The sequence below is a fragment of the Argopecten irradians genome, chromosome 4 (assembly GCF_041381155.1).
Source record: "Argopecten irradians isolate NY chromosome 4, Ai_NY, whole genome shotgun sequence".
Classification (NCBI taxonomy): domain Eukaryota; kingdom Metazoa; phylum Mollusca; class Bivalvia; order Pectinida; family Pectinidae; genus Argopecten; species Argopecten irradians.
The window spans coordinates 31,400,800-31,428,138 of NC_091137.1; the positions used below are offsets into that span (position 1 = coordinate 31,400,800).

The window sequence follows — 27,339 nt, forward strand, 5'->3', positions numbered from 1 at the left end:
GGGTGATATCTTAATTTGATCCTTTGATGTACATCCAAAGAATTGAAGGGACTCGGTCTTCTGTAATCCTCAAAGGATGTTTTTGTTTGCCTGTTTATGGTCAATATGTTTTCGTTTGGACTGCCCTCAGTTTTACTATGAAATAGTCCAGGGGTAGACATAAATACAATGAAAGTAACTTTTGGAATATCGAGGATGAGTTAATGTCAACCATAAAATGTTGTTTAATCAAAGTTTAGCCCTTTTAGACAATAAATCATACACAATTTATCATGCAGTTAATTATTCAATGCATTTTTTTCTGTAGATATTTGTTCAACCAAAAGGTATTCAGAAAACTAATTCGATGCATTACATTTAAAGATGCTCCATCGCCGACAGAGCATAAATGATATTCATCATTTGAACAATAATTGGTGTTTAATCTGTGTATATGTCTAATTAACACAGAAAATAATATTAAATCATTTATTTTGCCTTTGGTGCATACGCAGTCAGTACTTCATTCCATATAGGATATAGTGCCACGGACTTTTTTTCGGGATGCAATTAATTATTTTTCATATTTTCAACTTTAAGTAAAATTAGAAGCTCAAACTTTTCAATGGTGGTAATGGTGTAAAGTAAGTAACTTTTGTAACTAAAGAAAAATACTAAATCGTCTGCTTGTGTTTTTGATAGTGAAAAAATACCATTTGTCAGCGGTGGAACATCTTTAAATGCTTTGCTTAAATACCGCTATCAGGTTGGGAGAATCAGACAAAATATCCCCAAATATACCTTAACTTATACCATCAGCAAGGGCAATCTAATGCTCGATGATTACATTTAAAGATGCTCCATCGCCGACAGAGCATAAATGATATTCATCTTTTGAACAATAATTGGTGTTTAATCGTGTATATATATGTTTGATTAACACAAAAAACAATATAAAATTATTTATTTTGCCCTTAGAGCATGCGCAATCAGTACTTAATTCCATATAGGATATAGTGCCACGGAATTTTTTCGGATGCTATTTATTATTTTTTGTAACTTTAACTTGAAGTAAAATTAGAAGCTTAAACTTTTCGATGATGGAAATGGTGTAAAGTAACTTTTGTAACTGAAGAAAAATACTAAATCGTCTGCTTGTGTTTTTGATAGTGAAAAAATAGCATTTGTCAGCGATGGAGCATCTTTAAACTTTACTATAACGAATCCCATGGGAACAGGAGAAATAATTCGTTTTAACAGAAATTTGCTATAGAAATTCTGAAACTATAAGTTAATTAAAGGCATAGGTTAATTGCACGCCGAATCAACTTAGTAGTAACTTAGCTAAATCACAAATTGAAAAGTCGGCAACAATGTCTTCTTTGGCAGAATGTCCATTATTGACAATTAATTAATTAATTAAACAGGAAAATGCCCATTTTTCAGTGTTTTGCTTTATACAACTTTACTTGAACGTTAAAAAAATACTTCGAGAGTTTAAAATCTCTACTCACCGATATCACTTTGGTGTAATGGTATGCGTTATTAGTAGGTTTGTGTTTAAAAGCAAAATTAATGTATTTTTATTCTGTGTTTTGTAGATCATTTATGTTCTTTGATTAATTGAAGAAATAAATATAGAAAACATCATCCACTATCTAAAGAAACATCTGAATTGAAAGAGCGTTTCAACAAACGTCATAGTAAGAAAAGGATAAGCGAGCAAACCGCAAACCACACTGTCAACAAATCATAAACATAATGCAATTAAGAACTGATGTCACTATTTTGCAATTTCATAAGGGATATGAAAAAATTGTTTGCAAATTGTGAATCCGCGTTAGTGACATCAATGCTTAATTAATTTTTAAATCTAGTTGGTAAATAAAATATGTTTTAAAGTAAGATTTCAGCAGTTTTGTTCAAGGGATTCTATTTCTATTCTATACGCAACGTCAATGTCTCTATTGTGACGATAACGTCAGCTATTCGCGCAATTCTCAAGTGTTTTTCATTAAGCATTGATGTCATTTTATTTTTTTTATTTTTTTTTGTTGAGTATGAAAGAAATTTACTTGAATTTTCAAATTGATTATTTTTCAAAATCAACATGTAATATCTATATGTCTCTATTGTGACGCCATCCTCCGGTTTTTCATCACAGAGATATCAAGAAAATGAATCAACCTATCAGGAAGTTGGATTTAGTAGGAAAACAAAGACAAATTTATTATAATACGTGTAGAATGAAAAAAATTGTCCAATCAAAAAGTTATATTCTGTATGAAAGCAAAGAAAACTTAATAAATTATTGTTATATACAAGACAAAAAAAACATTCGGTGATTGATTCAAATTGAATAAAACAAGGGATTCATGTTATAAGTAAATAGAACAGAACTAAAAAAATAATCAAAAACAAAAAAAATCATAATTTTATGTTTGGCATATTAAAAGCAGTTAATCAATTTTTATTTGTTTTTATACTTAATACGACTTTCTGATTGGCAGATTCTTTTTCTTCATATACTATGAAGAAGAAAAAATCCGAGAATGGCGCGAAAATCCGACGTTATCATGACGTCACAATAGAGACGTTGACGTTGCATATTGATTTAGAGAAAATAATCCTTTGTAAATTCAATGGAATCGTATAACATATTTTGTGTTATCAAGGAGTCTGAAAATTTAATTATAAGCATTGATGCTATTATTTTATAACTTCATTTATGAAATAAATTTTGTTTGCAAACTTTTGTGAGAATCCGTTATGCTGATTCACACAGTTTGCAAAACTCGTGTTGTTCATCATTTCTCATAAGTCAAGCAGTCAGTGAATACACCCATTTTGACAAATTTATGATGTCAGGAAATTATAATCAGGTTATCATGTCAGCAGTTTCATATACATGTACTACTTTTAGTGTAAATTATTAAAGAATTTGATGGATTGGTCACTCAAATAATATCTTTAACACTGGATTCCGCATAATTGTAGAAAAGAACATATACAATGGGATCGGGCACATGTTGACCAACTTTTTTAAGTTAAACTTTTTTGAATACATATACATAATAACATACACGAACAAGAAGACAATATTTTAACTTATATACAATTTGAAGAGGGAGAGATAGACGAAGAAGAATATACAGATAGGTGGGGGAATGGGAGAGGCGTTTCGTTTACAGTTTTTTTTTAAAGATTTATTTTATCAATGACAATATTCTCCGATGCAGAAGATTTAACAGTTCTGTTTTCGTTGCTTTCAGTCATCTGATTTTAAATACAGTACATAGTAGAAATGAAATGCGCAATAAGTTGTTTAAAGTTAGTAGCATACTTTGACCCCTGCGACCTTGAATGAAGGTAAAAGTCATTTATTTGGTAACCATTCGTCCAAGCATGGTACTGGCCCAATATCAGTACCCTTCAGGGCCTCTTAGTTACATATGTATTCAAAAGTTGTTTAAAGGTTCAAGCCTTCTTGACACATGTGACCTTGAATAAAGGTCAATGTCATTTAGTTGAACAAACATGGTAGCCCTTCATCACAGCATACTACATGTCAAATATCAGGTATCTAGGGCTCATACGTATTCACAAGAAGTCATTTAAAGAATTAAGCCTACAATACGTTTGATCCCCGTGACCTTGAATAAAGGTCATGGTCATTCCTTTGAACAGACTTGGTAGCCCTTCATGCCAGCATGCTGAAGCACAATACCTGTACCATGGGACTTTCGGTTACTGAGAAGAAATAGTTTGGATGCAAAATTTACGGACAGCGCACGGCGCACGACGACGGACGAAGTATGGTGATCTACAAATAAGGCACACGATTTTGGTTCGATTCGTTTGAATTCTTGCTTATTCTGGTTCATGATAATCTGCTGTTTTGTGTTCTACCATATTTGATACCAAATAAATGCAATTGAGAGAGATTTTCCACAAATCAATTAACCTCAAAAAACAGCAGCAACCAAGAAATAACAATGTTTACTAGTAGTTATAACAAAAATACCATCTCTTTTGTTAAAGTATGAAAAATCAGTCAAATGAATTAATATAAATATTAAACTAGCAGAATTCTTACTTCTATGTAAGTTATATGCCGGTAGTAAAATAAGCGAAACATAATTACTCAATTTCATTGGAATTAACAAAATCTGTTACCTGTAAGTGATAGATATCAGGTTATGTCTGTCAAGATCTAAGATTTTGTAACATAATATCAACCAAGGCGTTAGTCGAGGTTAGGATGTTACAAAATCTTTTCCCGAGACTCAGATACCCGATCTCGATTACTTAAGGGTAATAGATTTTTTTCTCGCGCCTTTAAAATATAACAAAACCAAACTATATACGCGTTCAGAGTGTCACAATTATCCCGCATTGGGCCTCCTGGTTCAGACCCTTTTAACTATTTCATCTGCGCTTCGAATTCAGTCATTTCGCGTAAAACTATCGTTCGTTTATATGAAAGAAAAACGATGATAATTCGTACATAATATTTGAATAATGAAAAAAACCAATAACCAAACAATGAATGGTAAATGACTGAATGCACATATTTCTAATAAAATTGATTATCTGATGTCTGTTAGGTCACCAATTCGAGAATATGACGTCACATGCACAGACTGGCACATGAATGGCATAAAATTACGCCAAAAATCACAGAAAGGTATCTGACAGATCGGACGAGATAGAAAAATCTATCACTTGGTATCATGCGAGATTTCCCTGTACCAGATGCGAGAAAATATAGGCTTGTGAAGCCACGACATATTAATTTGGAATGAAAAATTATTAGGAGAGATTAGACTATTTTGTGTTTGATACACCCTGCCTCCCTGGTGTGGTTTGACATAGCTTCACAAATTACTATTCAGTGAAACGTATATTCCAAACAATAAGCCAGTGAGGAAATCTAACTGATGCATGAGAATGTTGTTCCCACTAATGGGACCACGACACAATAATTCATTTGATAATGATTTTTACTACACTGACCTTCTTTGATTATAATAAATCATTTATCGTCAATTTTATAGATCTACATATTTCATATTTTCTACCACAATATGTCGCGTATTTCACACCCAGGCCATGGTATATAAACGTGCTGCGTGTTGGATAAATATATGGATTGACGTCACAAAACGTTAATGTCATCATTAGTCGAGTGACGTCATATTCCTGAACTCCGATCGCTGCTTTATGTACAAACTGCTGTTGGAATCGGATGTGTGGCGTTGTCGGATTCCTTTTCATAAATAGCAAGAACTATCGAAATTAAAATTCAGAATTCTACAATTAATCACGATATACAATGATCGTACAATGATCTTTGTGAGGATGTAAATGGTCTATCCAGCCTAGGTCAAGTATGGCAGAGCTTCCTTATGTAACAATAGTTTCTCATGTTTTCTCCATGACCATACATACCGTTGACGTCAGACTTTATCCAACTTTCATTTAGTTAATACTGACATTCTAATGAATGCGAGTATTAAACTAATGTATTTCAAATATATGGAACATTTTCCACTATGTTAAAACATTATGGGTTTGAACATGTTATAGTCACTTGTATGCAGTTGTCACCCTAAATAATGAATTTGATATTCAACTCTGGTGTTCAACAGAAATTGGCATTGCTATGTTGTATAATTTATCGCAAACATACCGATATAAAATTTTAGAAAATCCGAATCTATATAGTACTTCTTAACTTGGTAAGAGTTTCATCCAACCGATCACGGGTATCTTTCATCTCTTGATGACCTGGTGGCACTTCATCTGGTGGATAGGTTTTCTCGAAGTGTTCTACTAGCAGATTGAATTCTGTGATTGTTCGTTCACCTTCGCTAAGTTTCCTGCTGATATCCTTATCAAGGCGACTGAATATAATTTTTTCCAGTTGTTCCTTCGTGTATTTCTTTCTTAAGATTTTCCCGGTCCATCTATCAAGAGCATCCATTGGACTTGCCTTGTATTGCAGATACTTATATTTTTCGTGTGCAAATTCCACGGCTGCCCCAATAGGAAGAACAGTAAGTAATCCAGCGAGCCCTACAGGGACCCAAAGAGGAGACGTTGCTACTAAAGCAGCGATAGCCGGTTTGCTAAATTTATCATCTGCGTCGTCTTCGTCGTTGATCAACTGTCCAGTCTGTAAATTTCTCAGCACACTACAATGGTCTGGTGTCGGGGCACTCTTCAGGAGCTCCTGTATGTCTTCTTGGATTTTCTTGAAATCCGAATCGAATTGGGATATTTCGTCAGATAACTCATCTACTAAGCTCTTGGATACTGTTATCCGCTTAGAAATGGCATCAGAAATGAAGCTGTGAATGACAGAGTACGCTTTTTGTTTCACATCACGATAGTCTTTGCCTCTGGGTATATCACTTCTTTTCCACGGGAGTATTTCTTTCCTGTTTTCATCTTTGTTCAAATATACACAAATGTCATTTATCAGCGCGCAGTGCACGTCAGCAACTCGACCTTGGATTGATCGTTTTCCCTTGAAAAAAAGACATCAAGTGTTAAACATCCATCAACATCTGGATTTATTCGTTAACAAGGTAGCGGGAATTTTGTGAGGGTTTCTTACTCTCGCATAGATTAAAAAGGTTATGCTTTTGGTCGAAGACAAAGGTATTGTAAACGATATCTACCTGTATGTGATATAGTTTTGTTATTAAGTGACTTATAGTGACTAACAGTGTCGTTTAACCCTCATAAATTGACCAGTGCAAAAAGCGACATGTAGCATCTACACCTTTATGTACGTATGCTGGTCTTTTGTTTCGTGAAAATATGTATGAAATATTTATTGGTTTGTAGCAATATCGTTACAAATGTTCAGAAATATGTGTGCGAGATTTCGCAAATTTAGAATTCAAATTCATTTCAAGGCAATATGGTTTGGTCAATGAGGAATATTGCTTTGATATACCTTAGGGTGCTACGTATACAATACAAAGAACTAAATACGGCTGAGTCTGTTTCATGATTGAAAAGGAATTATATCTACGTGTACTGTTTAATATGTTGCTCCAATGAGAAACATCTTAACGTAGAACAAAACAAAAAACCCATTAAAGAGTTATCGTGCATATAATTCATTTTCCATCACGGAAAATGCTAAACCTTAGTTCTCAAAATCGAAACTGTTGACTTTTCCCGTTTCAAAACTTATTGTGATCATTCAATCTACGTGGGATATATTGACAATGTTCAGGTTTAAAAGAGGCAATGAATATCATTAGTTTAGAATCTAAGGAACGCCATAATTGTCTAGTATGGTTCAGATAGGCTATATGAAATTGTGTTTTCATGATAGTTTATGGATTTGCTATTAAATAATTTGATGTTATCAATATATGTATTATTTTATCAATATCTAATATGATTCGACCAGCTTAGATATCTAACGCTTCTACCATTATTTTATTTTCATTTGTCATGGTATTAGTCTCTTTTATCAATATATCAATCGATTTCGTTATTATCAAATAAAAATGAAATCAAATAATATAAGGATGAATGAAAATTATATAATGATAACCAAATAAAACAACGATAGGTGTAAATCCAATATATGTATGTCACCAAATCAAATAATGATGGAATCGATTGATATAGTGATAAAATAAAATAATACCATGACAAATGAAAATAAAATAATGATAGAAGCAAATGATATATTGGTCAAATCAAATCAAACAAAGACTCTTACATCACTTATACAAACAATGAATGAGTACAATTATACAATGAAAATGTACATACATACAATTGAAAAGTACATTTACATAATGGAAAAGTATTACCATATATAAAAGTATCTATGCAATAAAATAATAGAGGTTGGGAATAATGTAAAGTAGAATTACGCATTGGCAAAATAGAATAAAATAACGATCAAATATCAAATCAAATGAAGATGAAATCAAATAATATAACGATAAATGAAAATAAATGATATATTGGTCAAATCAAATCAAGCATTGATAAAAATGATACCATATATTGATAAGATCAAATCGTATAATGATAAAACTATATGATATAATATATGTGTGTCAATTTTTATTGAATAGGGACATTTACATAATATTTCACTATCAATAATAGATGCATTACATACCTTTTCGAATTTCTCCTCCAATAAAGCAATTTTAGCTTTAAGATCTTGGATTCTTTTGCGTTTTTCCTGCTGGGGGAACTTATCAGCGGTTGCCTGAAGAAACTTGTTCATACTTCTTAAAACCTTGTTCAGAAACCTTCAGATAATTAAAAACTTATTGGTTACATAAATATATTTCAATTTGGGTCTTTGTGAGGTCTATTAAGCTTTGAACGTCTTTCAAATTCAAATTGCGTGAAGCGCCTCTGTTCAGCTGGCATTAATGAATGCCAACTGAAAGACGTTCAATGCTTATATTTACATTTGGTTACAATTTTATGATGAAATTCCAAAAGATTTTGCATCTATAATGAATAAATCTTTTTGTAACGTCAAGGATGGACCAGCCATTTGAGCAGCCATTTTCCGCGATCTCTGATACGACAATTGTGACGTCACAATGATAATGACGTTAAAATAAGCGGCTGTGTTTCATAGACTACATAGAGATTGAACAGTGTTTTGATTGCGTTAAAGGTGGTATGAACGCAATGGGATACAGACATATTCAATGTAGCGCGTTAGCGCTACATGTAGAATATGTCTGTATCCCATTGCGTTCATACCACCTTTAACGCAATCAAAACACTGTTCAATCTATATATTTACATAAATAAATCTACTTTTACGTAAAATTTAAAACGGTGATGGTTGCTAAGTTGGTTAACTACGGTAGTCAGGATGACCGTAGATATAGTTCCGGTTGTTGAATGTTATAGCTGCAGTTTGGTTTGAAATACAACAATGACACTTTTCAATTATTTTCAACATATATATATATTTTTCAATTTGATAATATATCAATTATGTCCATTTCGAATAAAAATTGAGATAACCAAGGCGGAACGACTACCGGTATGTATCGTTGTCAGGGTAGTGATGCGGTCCGAAGTGGAGCGAGCCGCCATATTTGATTTTCAACCGAGGGAAGTGACTGTGATATAGTCTATTGATGGTATCACCGTTGAGCTGCTGAATGTTTGTCATGTATGTATTGGTCTAAGAACGCGATTTAGACTAAATTCTTTATAGCCATGACTTTTATTTTATTGTACGGAGGATAGACAAGTGTTTGCGTGTGTGCCAAGACGCCAAGACGCCCCCATTTAAGCTGATGATACTGTTTCGGATAGGCTACCTGTAATGTTGGGTTTTTTTTTCTGGAAACCTGTATATGATCTGTTAATCTATTGTTCGCTTAGACGCTCCCAGAATTGTTCACCGACAATCAGATGTTTTGTATATTTAAGTGAGATAAGTGACCGTACATACATGTACAACTGACGTAACTATGGGATTCCCCGAACATTGCTGAGGAAAGCCCCCGGTTGTAGCCCTGACCAGCGATTCATTTTGTAGTTTATTACCGTTACAATGCTTGAACACATGTTTTGTTTTGATGTCAAATACATATTTAATTGGATCTAATAAAAACTCTTTATTGTTATTTTAAAATCCGTCAACTTATGACGCAAAATCTTATCGAAGCGTGAACTAGAAGTATTCCGAACCTGCACTGCGTTTGTATCCATACGTCATTGCGTTTACGCTAATTTGAACGCAACTCCCCTCCCGTTGACTACATAGGGACATATGTAAATATATGGATGCAAACTGCGCTTGGTAAGGTTACATAGTGGGACTGCAGTGAAAATGTAAATAAACAATATTTATCATAGGTTGTAAATATTAAAAACAAACCCACTGAATCTGCTTTAACTAAATTTACATTTTATTTGTGAAAGTCTTTATAATTATTAAAAGTAATATCAAATATCAGTACCTGAAAACATATATCGATCGCTATTTCATAAAGAACTTTGCCGTTCGACCACTGTACAATGTAGAACAGAAATTTATAAAGCCATTCGTTGATATTGTGATGGTACCTCAAAATATGTATTATTCAATATATAAACCGATTAATTCTAAGGATGTGCATACATACCCCTTGTGTTTTCGTGACCTGCCCACCGCACAGCTTTCAACTGTTTCACGAATCTTATCAAGTACTTTTTGATAATCTGATAACGCTGTGGTGTAGTCTCCTGAACAGTGTTTTCCGCTTTTCATTGCAGATACCTGTAAAGAATGTTCTGATGAGTTCATGCGAACAAAGACAAAACTAATTCTTGAGTATCTAATTTGTTACATAACATCGGACGTTTCATATTTTAAAATTTGTATGGTTTCGCATATTCAAAAATTAATGATAAAGAAATTTTCTCTCTGAACATCGCAGAGAAGGTTTTACCTTATTTTAATAATATAAATATGCGTGGATATGTACATATGTGTAAATATATGTGCCATTTAAAATGTTTAACTTGATTTTTATTGTGTTAAGTACAAGTAACATAACATCTTATTTCTACTTACATCTGTTACGCTAAGCGGTAATAATCGGTCCTCCCGAAAGTTTGGCCAGACTGTCTTCATTTTCTGGATGGTTTTTCGAAGATGACTTTGTCTTTCCTTTACTCTGACCTGGTCCCATTTGTTTGCGATGAATACGATTGTTTTAGGATCAAAAAACGGGATTCGTCCCTCATGACGTAATCGTTTGATTTCGTCCAGTATCAAAACTCCCTAAGAAAGAGTTAAAGTAAGCTTGACTTTTACTAAACGGTTCCATACGTCTTTTAGCTACATTCATGAAAAAACAATTTGACGATCAATTTAGTTTCCATCTTGTCCATTGAGAGTATTCCCAATAGCAAGTCTTATACAGTTTGTTATTCATACTTTTTTTATGAAATTGGGTAATGTTATACGACCAAGCGAGTTATATACCTTGACACAGTATTACACATACACCCTCCCTTCCTCTTACTCACACCCTCACACACTCTGTTCAACTTCGTTGTGACAATATGCGATGAAGTGTTCGTACTCTTCTCTATCAAGAAAAAAGGCACAAGGATGAATTAAACGTCATTTTGGAATTTAAAAAAATATATTGCGCAAGGTCGCAGATGCTTTGCTTTTGAAATGTACACTATACTAAATCTGATAAAAATATAACAGAAAACTAAGCCGACACACAGAATGAACAATTGATCCATTGGTAGAATAGCACGTCTTAGTAAGACTTGTATCAGAATAGTGAGGGAGGCATCTTCGCTAGCCAAGGCTTCTGATTACGTTACACTCGTGGAGTGTAACATGATCAGAAGCCTTGGCTAGCGAAGATGTGAGGGAGGAGAAATAGGTTTTTCTCCCATACTTCACAGGGATATCCCCTGGTTACTAGGGAAAAGATATCTCTATCTTACCAAGGGGGGAGGGGGTGGTGATTGGGATTGCGGCAGAAATTACAAACAATGCGACTATAAGTATTTAAGTTATAAACACTAAAATGTACGAACATTACATATACACAGTTTCAGAACTAAATATGGTGATTCAAATTTATTGAAATCTAGATATGGTGTTAAATAGTATTACATATCTACTGCTGATATGTTCTATGCCACAACATATGAATTACATGAAAAAAATGTAGAGTATCGTACATCGTGAGACCAAGATTGCGTTTACAGATGACAAAACAAAACATGCAGGATTTCATTAGTTAACAGAGTTCATAGTTTCTACATTGAGTGTAAGGCAGTACTTCCGTATCAAAATATATTAACTTAAAACAACCCAATAAACAGACAAAAGCACCAGAGTAAAAGACTAGTGAAGTTGATCGATAGAATTGAATATATATATATGTATGGATTGTTCCAATTCGTTGTTCTAAGAGAAGTTTCATACGGTTTATCCATAGACAAAGAGGTCTTGCTACATCATATACTACTACATGTATTAATATGGATACGCGTTTTTGATCCTTTACATATGCTGCCCAGCAAAAGGCGACTACATTTGGGACTTTGCTTCTTTGCAAACACACCGAGGAGATAGGCGACTAAATTTGCATCCTATACCAATGAGCACTATAAATAAATTTCGCCACCCATTTGACGTCACACCTGGCACGCTTTCCAGCAATCGCTTATATTTTAGCGTTCTGCCGAACAGCATGGATGCATTTTTGTAGATCCGGCCTTCGGCTTCCACTTGCCGAAGGGTAAATTGCGCTCCATTGTGCTGTATAGTGTAATATTTGTCTACATTGTCCCGCATTACTGTTCGTATCCTATTATGTAATCGTGTTCGTTTTGTATGTCTTGATAAAGGGACAGATCGCCTCGAAAATTTGACAATTTTGTTTTGTCCACACGGTTGGAATTACTTCCTTGTCCCATATGGATAAACAGAGACATAAGCATGTATATTGATAAAGTTTTGATCAACGTAGTTGTTATTGACATATTTTCGTATCATACCGTACATGTATTACAATGTTTGAGCTTCCACATGTTAATTGTTTCATCCGAGTCATTGGATCATTTTTTATATAGCAAGTGCTAGTTACGTTCATTGTAACACAATTTTCCAGGTATCAAGTGAATTCGGTATGAGCACCTATAGTTGTTCACAACAACTTTCATCTGACGAAGACAAAAACATTCTATAATTTTAACAACAAAACAAATACAAATATGTGTGTGGTATCATGTATCGTATGATATCATAACAATTATGTCTTTCTAGATAATCGTGTTTGTAAATATACATGATATGACAGGCAATTATCACATTATGTTTCAATTACAATTATGTACAAAACAGAAAAAGAAACGTGAATAAAAAGAAAAAACATACTAAGAATGACAAAGTACAATCGATCACCATGTTTACACATTACCAATTTCTTAATCTAATATTCAATAAACCAAATACAACAAGTGTAGATACGTAATATAGTCCAGTTGTGATTCATTACGACCATCAAGGTAATGTAAAATTGCAAGGTTTGTTGCTGATGTTTAGTTATGAACTTGGATCTTGACCCCTACTGACATTTTGGGTGAACATCTAAGACGCTCACCTATTTAAGTAATAAGTTGCTACCAAATAGTACCATATAAACGTATTTAATTCATTTATCATCGAAGATCCATTTGGAGCTGAATATTAGCAGATTGTGGTTCATGAAAAAAAGTTCATGAATATTCATCAAATAACTCTCATGAACTATTCATGACGTTTTATGAATCCATGAAACATTCATGATTTTTCATGATAAATGTGTCAAGAATTATCCATGAAGTTTTATGCATGACTGATATTCATTAAAATTCTTCAAAATGAATGAAAATGTTTCATGTTTCATGAATTATTCTTGACATGCTATTTCATTCATTTTGATAAATTTTAATGAATATCCACTGAAATCACGTGACTTGTCATATGACCACATGAGTCACATGACTTCTATATATATCTCCATCCAAAGAAGTCATAATCCAAAATGGCTGCATATCTGCTGGAGTGTGGAAGGGGAAACATTATTCATCTTAAAATGGAAGTTTTGGAACATTAGTGAAGGGATTATTCCATTCCTGGATTTCTTTAAGCATAGATGAACACTTTCAGTAAGTTTTGATTTATCTGCAGTTCTTTTTCAACATGAAATTCTTGCACATTGATATCGCTATAGTGATTATGCATAGATATTGGTTTGTGAAATTTTGTCAAATGTTATTGAATGAAATTGCCCATATAAACTATCATGCTTTACAACTGTAGGTTTATTGTGGACATATACTCATTTACTTGGAATGTATTATGAAATTGATTGCTGCGTATCACTGAAACATATTTTGTTAGCACTTATCTGTGGCAGTATGAAAATATAATGAACACAGTAAACTGTTGGTGATTTTATGTTAAACTCTGATGTTATAAATTAATATATGGATTATTCCTATTGTCATAAGAACTTGTTTCGTCAAATAACAAATTGATTCCAATAGAATTGTCATTGGTTTGAAAAATTCTGGACCCCCAGTAGAGTTTATGAAAATATGATGCCGCTGACTCCAACTTGCATTAATTAAACTTCATGAAAATGATTTAAGTTCATGAATATTCATGAATTGTTCCAGTTCATGAAGTTTCATGAATATTCATGAATTGTTTATACATACTGTTTCGAATTGTAGTTCATGAATATTCAAGATCATTCATGATGGTTTTAAGTTCATGAATATTCTTAAAATATTCATGAACTTTTGATGAATTTTCATGAATGGGTTGTTCATGAATGTTCATGATTTCATGAATAAAAGAGATTCATGAACATTCATGCATTCCTGAATGAAAGAATTCATGAATGAAAACATATTTTCCTAAAGTATTCATAAAGTTTTAAGTTCATGAATTGCATGAAAATATTCATCAACGTCTCGCAGGGGCTTGTTCATTAGGAAGTTCTATCAACAAACAGTTTGATTATTAATGTAGCAAACAGCAACATTAAGGGACACAGGTTCTGGAATCATGGATAAAGTTTGTATGGAGAGCGATGTGCCTACACGAGGGTGACGATATTAGTGTCCAAGCGAATTTGGTGCACTTTGCCACGAATGTCCCACGCGATTATCTTCGCGTTCCAGGCCCAGGCATCAGTAATGTCTTCATGGTTGCGAGGTTCGTGTAACAGGTCTTGGTTTCTTATTGTTGAGTCTTCGTGGATAGAAATACGTGTATTCTTGAGTTTGGATCATGCCTTCATTATTGCCTTTTTGTCGTTTCTCTTCAGGAGTCTAACAATCATTGGTCTTGGTTTAGAAGCGCCATGTTTCGCTTTGGGCCAAGACGTTGAGCGACTTCAATAACCATGCCATGTAAACCAAGAGATTTGTCAAGAACAGTAGATACCTCCTCAACACAGTTTTCGTCATCTTTCTCCGAAATTCCCAAAATACTTATATTGTTTTTCCTGGTATATTGAGCAATATGGTTTAATTCGGTTTCAAGTAAGAGTGCGTAGTCGTATATTTTCTCGAATTCGCTGTGTATGAAGTCAATGTTTGTAGTGTTGGTTGAGTTTGGTGAATTTTGTAGTTCAAGAATCAAAACATCTTTCTGTCTGTTTTCTTGTTCGAGTTTGTTGATTCGTTTATTTTTTCTTAATTTTGTTTTTCTTGATTATTTAATCTATTTTCAACACTCTTGCATTTGTTGTCAGTAGCTTTAAATAATGCTGTTTCAAAGTTAGTCATCGATGATATCTTTCAGGTCCGTTCCTAAGATTTGTTTGTTTGTTTTTTGTTTTTGTTTTTTTGTTTTGCCCTCAGGACCTTCCAGAGTGAAAGAGCCGCTAAGGTCACATAACGATCGTTTAGAGTCACCAGGACCTAGTGGTGTGGACGTAAGATTCTTGTGTTTACAAGGCGATTTGTCACTTACTCCATGTTGATGAAATGGAAAGAGTTGGAATATTAGTCAATAAAGAGAAGACACTAGTGTATAATGGTGATCAGTATATTAATCCGATTGTCTCAAAACACCACATTAGGAATACTTAATGATAATGAGTTAGAACGAGGCTTTGCCAACGTCATGTTACAGGGGTATTTTGCAGGGTTAAACAAGGGTTCGTACAAAAAAAGAATTCGTTATTATTAGAGATAACTCTATGCGGTTTTAACATACAGATTATTTGCTGCTCTTTTGATTCATAACAATACGTCCGATGACAATTTCTGTGAGAAGTTTCACGATTCCGCTCGTTTATTTTGTCAGATCCTGCCAATTTCTGTTATTCGTATACATGTGCTTGTGAATACCGATAAGAATAAGCAACCCCTTGTGTTAAATAGTAGAACAAAATTCGACAACTCTAATGTAAGTAAGTGGACTTCTCTGACTTAATAACGGAATCGTTTTTAAATACTAAGACTGATGGCAAGCCCATAAAAGTATATTTATAAATATCCCCAATATGGGTCCTATATCGAACAATTCTAAACTCTGTCATCTGATCCCGGGAATTTTTTATAAGGTAGCTCAAAATCAATGTAAATATGCCTAATTAAGGTAGGTCCATACTTTTGAAAACCGCGCCAATTCATATGACGCTATACCGGAAGTTGCGGAGTTTGTTTTGAATTCCAGAATGGTTTCCGATACGCCACGACATCCCACTTGGATATTTTTTCAATAGGTGAAAATTGTCTACATATTATATTGAATGTTTAAAATCATTAAATAAATCATATAAAAGCAGTGAAGTGAAAATTTATATGCTATCTCTGAGGTTTTTGCGGTCCCTGTCGTAAATGGGAATGGATTTTTAAACACCGAAGTGCCGTTCGTCGCTATAAATCATAAGAGGGGACCCGGCCGGACCCAAATTCCGGAATTCTAAAAAAATCGCACACGTATTTCCTTCAAACACAAAATTTGGAGAAAATCATAAAAATAAACAGACATAAACCAGATATACTATCACAAAAACATATGAACTGATGTGTAATGTTTTTTGTGGCATGATTTTCAAAAAATAGTCAAATATGACCCATCTTAGCACTGGATGAAATGGGGGTAGGGTTGCGAGTTACAAACTTCAAGCTTACAAAATTGTGAAATTTTGATCGAGGACCCCATGTTTTTATATGATATTTGAAAAATATATTATCTTGGGCATATCATCATATACAAATATTGTGAAATTGACATGGGTTTTCATTTCCTTTTTGGCCTATTCATTGATTTTTTACGGGCGAAAATATGGCAAAACATGATAATTACGTATAGAAACGGTCCTGGGAAAATAACGAAAATTAGTTAGCATTTGTTAAAATACAAGAGTTTTGTATATTGTTCTATCGTTAGAAATTTAGGACAAAAAATCAACAGGATCGAGACTACATTCACCCTAATATTACAGAAAAACATAATTTTATGAATGTTTCTATTTTCGGCCAGCAATTTGCATGGATGGGTATATTTCAAGCTCAAATATCTCAAAAAGTAGTTCGAGAACACCCATTTATCTTTACAGATTTGAAATATACTTGAAAAATGCAAGAAAATAAGACCTGTTAGAAAAAAATGACATGGGTTTTCCCAAAAGTATGGAGCTACCTTAAATAGTTCAAAGTGGGATTTTGATATCGACTGCTAGAAAAGCAGTTCAAACAAACTAGGTTTAATAAACCTAATCTCGGAATCGACCGGGTACGAAACGTTACATTACTCACCCTGTCATCAGCAATTCCAAGGTTCACTGTTGCATTCAGTATGAAGATTATTCCAAATGCTTCGGGTAAATACTTCAATAATGACTTTGTTAACCGCTCGTTTTCACCGAATCCGGGCGTGTCTACTAGATACACATGATCCTAAAACGTTAAACAAAAAACAATTAGCTTCATTCTTAAGGAAAAGGTTACCACGTCATATTTATCTCCTTTTTGTGTTATAACGTCCTCTCAAACACACTGTTATTATGATAATGCGCGTCAACAATCGAATCTGGAATAGGAGAATCATTCAGAATCTGTAAATAATATGATAAGGACACAGTACATTACGCAACTATAAATTAAATTTTTGACATATAACGTATTTCACGAAGTATATTATGCAAATACAATAATGTACTGCATATTTAAGTGTAACAATATATTATTTAAACTGCCTTCACATTTTCTCAATAAAAACAAGATCGCAGAACTTCTTAGTATTTATGAACATTACTTCCTAATCATACTTATAATTACCTGCAATATGTAACTGGGCACAGAGATATCTATACATCTGTTAGGGTCCTGATCGCAATTATCTCCATTCACCAACATTTCCAATTGATTTTGAAATTCCTCGTCATCAATGTCATCTCCACTGATAATGGTTTTATCGCCCAATTTACAGCCATCAAACGAGCTGACCTGTGCTGTCAATTTCACGCCCTTCGTGATTTTGCACATACAGTGAGTGCATGGTGCCGTCATTTCTGGAAGGACTGTCCGTCCAATGAGTAAATTCAGGAAGCTGCTTTTTCCAGCACTTGTTTCGCCTTTTAATTATTGGTATGAAAAAGTAAAGAGCGTAAACAATTACAGTCATTTATAATACCTGGACGTTTTGTTGTGTTGTTTTGACTCAGATGTTTAGTATGAAAGACTAACCTTAATACCAACTTTATTCTAATTCCAAAAAACGGCTGAATCTTTATTATTATATTGGACGTTTTACTGACAATTTAATAATTGCTTACCTATAACCAGAATTGAGCGGTCAACCTGTTTCAGGGCATTAATGCCATGCTCCAAATGTTCATGGAATGCGGGGTAAATTTTCTGCATATGTTCATTCACAAAAGAGCTTTTTTCTGTGCTTCTCTTGATGTCGTTGTATGCTTGGAGAAGCAATTTAGATTCCCAATCATCTATCGCTAAGAATTTCCTCAGTTTGGTTTGAAACTGGAAATTTAAGATAAGATATCAAAATAATTTGCGTAATAATACAAATTAAACGAAAAATTGAATACGAAAGAAAAACAAAGTTTGAAAATGTTGACTTACATCTGTCTGTCTGACGGCTACCTGGGCCATACTGAAACAGTAGACCTACAAGATAATAAATTATAATTAATTGATAAGGATTATATAATATGTATTGAGGGCGTTTAAAACAATTATTTTATACATCGGTACATAACCTTCGTTACTTAATGGTACTAATGAGAAAAATACTGACATTTTACGAATTTTTGTATACCTTCGTTTCTTGGGGAACCAAATTCCTTGATTTATTGATTTTGAAGTTTTTCCAGTCAACATTTTTGCAGACTAAATATGAACTCTTTCATTTCCATATCAAAAGAATAACGGTTTTAAAGAATTTGCTCTATTCCCCTTATTGGGCCCTGTTCCGCTAGCCCCTTGGGCCTAGATATATACATATACTATTTTCATATAGAACTGGACCCGTTTTAGTCCAGAATGCTGTATAGACTAAAATGGATACTTAATATGATAGTAATATTATAATATTAATTAGTATTTTCATTGCTCGTTTTCCCCCTTTTTTGCCCAAACCGGTTTTTTTTTATTCATATGTGTTTTTTCTTCTTTTTACTTATGAATGATGCAAACCATATATAAACGTAATAATTTCATATTTTCAGTGTGCAATGAACACGATGATACCGAAACATAGAGACATTAATTTACACCACACATTGCATACAGAGGAGGTCGTCTTTAAATCACATTATCAACCATTAAAATTATTATTGCAACATAAGAAGGTTTTAGAGAATTCAATGAGCCACATCCCTCCTGTCCAGATGATCAGTCACAATTTATATATAAGCTCTTCAACCGTTTGGGCCAGTTGAGCTAAAAAGCACAAAAATAAGTATTTTGGAACTATCACTACACTAATTGAACCACATGTGAATTCCATAAAGATTGTGGAAACGTGATAGAATCATTTTTTCAAATGTGAACGTACTTACAGAATCGAAACTCCACGCATAAATAGATTAACCCTCGTGATCATTTTTTTCGCTTAAGAAAAATAAACCTTGACAATGACACCTTCAATAATTCAATAATAACCGGTGACTAGAAAAATATTCCGACCGAGTAACCGGTTATCGGTAACCTTAACATTAAATATCATGTAAATATCAGCCGCTACTAATAACCGTACGACCACCTTCGAATTAAATACCATCTCGCTAGCAGACATTTTTCAGTTATGATATTTCTAAAAAGATGTCTGTGTATATTGGTAGCTAAATTCTGTGGTATGACTACTTTTGACAGTATTTAATTGGCCACAAGCTGGTGCAGCAAGTCATGAACAGCTTACGACTGCAAACTAAGCTTATTACTAATCATTTTTTTAAATTTATTTTTTATTCATTTTCAAAAGTTTTGTACATACAAATACAATACAACATATATGAAAGATGTATGTTGGAGTTAATTAAGTTAATACAAAAGTAGTTATGTATACTCATAATATACATCAATCAATGGACAACACATTTACACTAACAAACTCACTGATAATTTATAGAGGATAAGTTCTCAAACATTGATATTTTTAAGGTAATACATGTATACATTGTTAAGTATCAGAGAGATGCAGGACACACATATACATACATACATACATACATACAAACAAGGTACCTCTGTCAAACATAGGTCAAGTATTTATTTTACAAGTTTTTATTGGTTTTTGTATATGTTTTTAATGTTTTAAAATTGGAGCCAAAGTTGTATTTCTGTTAAGATCTGTTGTTTATTTTTTATGTTACTATTGGTTATTAACATTTTATGAGCTTTCAGTTCAAATTTGATGTGGTTTTTTAAACCAATTAGGCAAAGATCTGCTTCAAGACATTTACAGTTATAAATATATTGTTTGGTTAAAAGTAAGATTAAGTTGTCTAAATTAAAATGTGAATGTTTATTGTTAACTTTCTTGCCAAATATAAATTCTTGTTTACTGAATCTAAGTCCTAGATTTTTTGTAATAATTGCTATTCTCAGTTGTTCTATCAGATTTGATGTTTTATCACAGTCCCATAGTATGTGTGTTATGGTTTCGGGAGAAGTTTTACAAAATATACATATGTTATTACTTATCATAGTCGGTCTATTGTTCGGAATGCTCGTTAGATAATCAATTTGAAACATAACCTCGAGAGATAGATTACAGGTATGTTAACTGACACGCCGTGTCTGGTTTTTTTCTATTAGTTGTTTGTAAATACAAAACACAAATTATCGGATTATCTAACTACATGTAGACTGAAAAGTCTCATTGTCGATCGTTTGTTTACCGTAAACAGAAAACCCTTACCTGTAACCAGAGTTATGTTATCGTGGCAGGGGTGTTCCCGTAAAGCCGGTTATTTTCGCGATTCGATCTAAAACGAGAAAATCAAACCATAGCCTTTTTAAATTTTCGCGATATGGATTTTAAAGGTAGATATCATTCAACCATTTCTCATTATTTCGCGGATCAAATTTTCGCGATCATACCAATGTTCCGGGACATCACGAGCATATCATCACCACGAAAATAACCGGCTATACGGTATATCGAGGACAGCTATATGTTAAACTGGACGCTCGTGTATCTTAATTCAAATGCTTTAAAATCACGACCGGTATGCTCGTCTTCCTAACTTGCTTCCTGTGAGGAGATATTTTGGTTCTGTTCGCTGTTCCGAACACGCAAGGGTAGGTGGTGCTTTTTGGTGTCTTCGGAGTCGTGTGATTCAGTTAGATTGCAGTATAAAAATGGACAAGGATACGCAAATATTGACACCCACAACACCCTGCATACAACGGAGATCGTCCTTTGATAACTCTAGCTGTTTATGGGCCCCTTAACCCAGTACAACAATCTAAACCAACCCGCGTGTTTTGCATAGGGTTCGGCAGGAGTACATAATGTACTGATATTAAAGCAAAAGAAAAAAATGGCAACCACTTCTTTAGAAACGTCACCGTCATAACGGTTTCAGAAACGATTTTGACTTCTTTATACATAGTTTTTTAATTTGCAATATTACTTTTATTTGTCAGGTTTTGACACCAGAATTTATTTTCTTATTATTTGAACGTTGGATTTACCAACTTTGGAGTAAAAAATATAAAATATGAAGTGTTTCATAACCAATCCATGAATTATTCGGATTCAAAAAATGTTTTTGTACTTTAATGAAAACCGTAGACTAAGTAAAATTACCAAAACTCATTGTTAATTTTACGATACCAGCTACATTTAAAATATACAACGTACATGTAGTGTATAACAACCATTCCTTTCACCGCATTCCGTATCTTGTTTTAGTTTATAAGAATTGACCGGAATTCCGGAATTTATATGTTTTGTTTATTAGAAATTACATAATAAAAAAAGTTGATGAAGAAAAATGGAGTCGTTACTCTATCACATGGTGGAGAATCCAAACTTTTTGACCGTTTTAGAGGACTTTCTGCAGAAAATGATGGTACAACTCTGTAAATGAACTTGTTTGGATATCTTTTGACAAACTTTTTGGAACTTTTTATATCATTATAATTGTAAAATCGATACTGTACATCATCACAAGATGACCCAGCGTGGTCTGCCGCGGAGGAAAGTTCTTTATCTGAGGACGTTTATTACAAAGTCAAGAAAATTATCGGACAACGCAAGAATGGTGACTCTGTTGAGTATCTTGTACAATTTGCCGGGGAACCTGCTCAGAATGCCATGTGGATCCCATTCAGTGACTTGAACACTAAAGCCAGAAATGCCCTTCTTAAGTCTCAACCCCCAATGCTTCATTAGATGTAATGACTTTTGCATCAACTTGGTTACTCAGTCTAGTTCCAACCTACAAATGTAGTTATTTTGAATAATGGCTATTTCGAATACCATATTGAAGACATTTTTTGTACTATGTATATGAGTTCATGTTCAGATTTTTGTTCCTGATCATGAGTTTAATGGAATATGATTGTTCGAAGTTGTTTCATACTGTTCAAAGTTGTTGAATTATCAGTTTCCTTGAATTGTTCTCTGTTTCTAAAATTTTCATGTTACCACAGACTTTACAAAAAAAAAAGGTCTATGATTGATTGAATTGGTGGTGACTTTATTCAATTTAACACTTTGTGATTTAATATTTCCCATTTCTGATACAAGTGTGTAAAGAAAGGCACAGAATACCCTTAATGTTTACCAAGCCATATATCTGTGACTGTACTTTATCCAGTTGAATGGTATGCAATAAGTGACATATTACTATAAGGCATATAATTAATGTTTACAAGTCTTTTGTTGACTGCATTACATACTATGTTCAATACACATTATGGTGCTATTAAACTGTACATCTAGTGGATCAGTCATAGTGTTATATAAGCATGCTAATTAATCTTGGCGTGATCTATCGATTGACATAATTTTGATCATTACGAAAAATCTTGAAAGGTCGAAATTTTGTATCAAACAAGCAAAAACCGACATTTTCATCGATAGTTTCTGCATAATTCAACCTAGCGAACAAACGCTCAAAGTTGGCAAATTAAGATTCTACACATTTAAAGTTGAAGTAATTCTGAACAAAACGGTATTTTTGGTTTTTCGAGATATCATAAAGAACGAGAACGACCACAAGACGGTCTTCCATATTGGTGGTATTTCGCAGGTTCTAAGTAAACTTCCACGGCAGACGAGATATTTCGTTGTCTGGGCCTACTTCTTTCAAAGCGATTCAGTACGATTGGATCGACGAGATGACCATTCACAAATGGGTCGTATTTATGAAAAAAAAGTCTGTTTATTTTATGATATAATTACTTTATTTATAAAAGCGTTTTATAAGTCTTGCAATAATATTCAAATATGTGTTGTGGATTGTGTGTATTGGGAAATGTCTGTTGTTTGGGACGATCAACCGCACAAAGAAATGCAATACGACAAACACAATCTGGTATGAGGAATGTGTTGTGTCACTTGTGTATCCGGTTTAAACCGGTTCGATTTGTTTCTCCAAAAAAACACTGCGCTTACCGCTAATAATAACAACATAACTCACAAATAAAATGCAAGGGCTCGACCACGCCGAGGCACAAGAGCTCGACCACGCCGAAGCTGATTTAATTAACCAAAACTAAATCACCTTTCACAATACACAAATCCATACCATCCTAAATACACATGAATAATTGCCAAAAACTTGTATATAAAAAAAATAATAAAAAAATTCCTGTAAACTAGCGTGTGAGCCGGTCAACGTGGTCTCGCTGAATGAAAAAAAGCACGTGCCTCGCACTAGTCACCTACACGCGTACCTACACGCCACTCGGTAAAACTCGTCACTTTCCGTAACCGACCGTGCTTGCCACGTGGCGGTTCTCTACGCTATAGGAGAAAACAATTTCAGTCTAATTCATTACATTCAAACGAATGAAATTATATTTCTCCAAAAAAACACTGCGCTTACCGCTAATAATAACAACATAACTCACAAATAAAATGCAAGGGCTCGACCACGCCGAGGCTGAATCAAAGAAAGGGAAGAATATTGACGTAAAAATTATAAGCCCAAATGTTTTGACACCGAAAGCCTGTGTCCTAAGGAATCTTTTACGTAGCCGTCTTTGGCGTTCTCGGAACGCCACCTGCCGTGTCTTTTGAATAACCTATCTGATATACCCGCGTTAGCCGCGCTCGTTGCTCCACCAGAACGTAAACTATGAAGCCCATACCGTTTTATATCTGGGACAAAAGGACTGAAAGCCTCGATAAAAAGCTCCCTCATTCTGGTGTAAGATACTGCTTTGCTATCCGACCGACAAATAAAACCATTGGCAGTTTTCGATGACGCCTGGAAAATGAATTCGTTTGAATTGAAGCTAGCTGTGGCGAAAAATCGCTCAATATTTGCCACGGGACAAAGCCGAGTCCCTGTGCGCGCAATAACCACCCGGGCTCCATCTCTGTAAACATCTGTCTTACTTTTGCGAACTAGAATCAGCATATGTGTCTCAAAAAACTGAAAATCAGATCTCTTTAATTCTAACAGTTCAGATACTCTGAAAAAACCTGCATATCCAACCAAACATGCGCACACGGTGCGCTGGTTGTAAAGATTATTGTCACTACTGTATTTATCGAACATTCTGCCAAGAATTTCCGGAGTAATAGGATCTTTCTTCATCTTAGGTACCGACAAACGTCTCTTTGCCCCTTCCAGTGTGTTCTTAACTAAGCCAGACTCTGTAGGAGAAGATATTCCCACTACATGATGAGCCCATTGTAAACTATAAAAAGCCGTTAACACAGGACTTGGAGAATTCACTTGTTGAACCAGAGATGCTATATACACTGATACGTGAATAGGATTGGCGGGAAAGCAATCACTGTCTGTCAAACCGTTGCTTTTGGCCCACCTTTTCCATCTTAGAAATCCGCGATGATACGTCTTAGCGGTAGTAGTGGCTTTACACTCAGTCAATAAGTCCGGAACTAAGCTCACGGTATCAGCTAATTCACCCGGTAGTTCTGATATATCGTCTCTGAAAGCCTGCAAAAACATTCGTATAAGGAATCCTTAATGAATATACAAACGATTAGTCAAAACACATGTATCTAAGCTAATCAATAGCAAAACAACAAACGACTTAATTTGACGCCCTAGTCTTATGTCTACCTAGGTCTACTGTACACACTGTGCCATCAACATACCACCACCAATCCGGATTAGTATATACCACTACCACCACCACGAAAATCTAGCCTCAATGCCAGCATTCTGAATGGGAGGTCCACGTTTCCAAACAAATATTTATTCCCCCTCCCGGGCATATACGATTGTTTGTTAGTAGGCAAATACACCATTCCCACCACCTCAGGGATATAGCCATCACCAGTGGGGCAAAAAAAGGCCAAAAACTCGCGGACCTCCACAACGGAACCACCATAGTCCCGTACGCACTACACTGACGCATATATTTCAGTACCCTGTGCACAATACACACGGGTGGCACAAACCAGCCGTTTACACCAAACCAATCGGCTGTAAATGCGTCTACGCCATTACTCTCAATACTCCAATGACGAGAGTAAAAAACTGGGAGTTTACTATTAATATGATTAGCAAACCAATCGATCTCATGAGGGCCCCATAACCCCTCCAGCCACTGGAAAATCTCATCAGAGACTGACCAATCGTCAGAATCAACTAGTCGACTCAAAACATCAGCCTGGTCATTCAGATCTCTAGGGATCCATTCGACGTCTAAGGAAACATTAGTTCTCAAACAGGTACGAAAAATCGTGTAAGCAATTTCTTGTAAACATGGCCTCATACTGCCTCTAGATACAATTCGTACTACATTTTGGTTATCCGTGAACCACTTCACTCTCTTGTCTCTCAGCAAATGCTCCATAGACATGAACACATTTCTCACTGCTGTAAGTTCCCGCCAAGTAGAACTTTGCTCCTTCTCAGCATCTGACCACATGCCGTGAGCGGTGCCGTTCGGCGTATCTACAACGTAACCGCCATAACCTGTGTTACTGGCGTCACTATATACAACCGTGTGACAAGCACAGTCTTCTGTAAAATTTTTAACATTCAAATCCGACACATTATCTCCCCAAAAATTCAATTGCTTAACACTGTCATCTGACAGCGATATAGCACTGTTCCATGATATAGATTCAGAGATATCTACACTTAAACTCTTTGTCATAATGTACACTACGTTGCCTAAGACATAGGACATTGACACAATCTGCCCTACAACAGATGCTACCTTACGTACAGGTACTCGCCCACACATACGTATATCTTCCAAAACGTCACTTATATACATAGACAATTTGTCAAGCCTGGGCTGTGTAATACTTAAAATACCTTCAACAGTATCAATGGAGTTGCCCAAAAACACTAGTTTCCTAACAGGAATCCAAGTCGATTTCTCGGGCTTGGGTACAAAACCGCTAGCTATCAGGTCATGCTTGACCTGACTCGCCATATGTGCGCACGCGCTCTCGTCACTATGCACACCTAACCCGTCATCTAGGTACATGAGTATCTGTTTACCCTCGCCACGCCACTTCTTCACTAGTGGTCTGGTGACTTTGGTGTAAATATAACAAGCTGAACTCAACCCGAAAGGCAGTACCATGAATTTAAAATATCTTACTTTGTTTCCGAAAACCCAGGAAAAACCGAGAAAATTAGTATGCGGTTCAAATATTTCGATATGATGATAAGCCGAATGGATGTCAAATTTGAAACAATAACAGCCCTGCGTAACAAATTGCATAGCAGTTCTCATATCTTCAAATTTCACACTGGACTTCCAGATATGTTTATTTACGTGTCTTAAATCTAATATTAACCGTTTTTTCCCGGAATTTTGGACAGAAACTGTCAGAGGATTTACAACAAACGGAGGCGTCTCACACTCAACAATCAAAGATCTAACTAATAAGTCATTAATTGCATCTACCACAAACTCTGCTTGTTTTAGAGACGAAACATTGTTCTTCAAAACAATCGAGGGAGGCGTGGAATAAAACGGAATTTTGTAACCAAGTTTCAACGTCTCAATAATGAACTCACTACTGCCAATATATTCCCAAAACCTTATACTGTTCCTGAGTCTACCTCTCACAATTATCTTGGCTTGCCCCTGTTCATATTCGTAATAATCTTCCGTAAATTCGGAAAGTTTATCTGATAAATGACAGTTCTCACTGGTATATACTTATCTTTTACA

General features: G+C 34.6%; 2 protein-coding genes across 2 annotated transcripts in view; both read right to left on the bottom strand.

The window, feature by feature from the left end:
* Nucleotides 1–849: 849 nt before the first annotated feature.
* LOC138321288 (dynamin-like protein 2) overlaps nt 850–27,339 on the bottom strand; it is a 31,641-nt gene continuing 5,151 nt past the window's right edge. The window contains exons 2-9 of the mRNA XM_069264858.1: nt 18,610–18,654; nt 18,303–18,507; nt 17,806–18,101; nt 17,284–17,424; nt 10,559–10,768; nt 10,128–10,261; nt 8,141–8,276; nt 850–6,511 (exon numbers count right to left, since the gene is read on the bottom strand). Coding sequence (XP_069120959.1) covers nt 5,699–6,511; nt 8,141–8,276; nt 10,128–10,261; nt 10,559–10,768; nt 17,284–17,424; nt 17,806–18,101; nt 18,303–18,507; nt 18,610–18,639 — 1,965 coding nt within the window. The 5' untranslated portion in view covers nt 18,640–18,654 and the 3' untranslated portion in view covers nt 850–5,698. The remainder of the gene's footprint in view (nt 6,512–8,140; nt 8,277–10,127; nt 10,262–10,558; nt 10,769–17,283; nt 17,425–17,805; nt 18,102–18,302; nt 18,508–18,609; nt 18,655–27,339) is intronic.
* On the bottom strand, nt 23,606–27,315 carry LOC138322233 (uncharacterized). Its single transcript, XM_069266278.1, has 2 exons — nt 25,351–27,315; nt 23,606–25,160 (listed from the first exon to the last, which is right to left on the bottom strand). The coding sequence occupies exons 1-2, from the start codon at nt 26,893–26,895 to the stop codon at nt 24,144–24,146; spliced, it is 2,562 nt and encodes an 853-aa protein (XP_069122379.1). The 5' UTR covers nt 26,896–27,315; the 3' UTR covers nt 23,606–24,143.

Coding starts and splice junctions, on each gene's coding strand:
- LOC138322233 (XM_069266278.1), bottom strand. CDS start 26,895: ATGAGAACTGCTATGCAATTTGTTACGCAGGGCTGTTATTGTTTCAAA. Junction 25,161..25,350: donor CCCATTCAGAATGCTGGCAT/TGAGGCTAGATT, acceptor TATATTCATTAA/GGATTCCTTATACGAATGTT.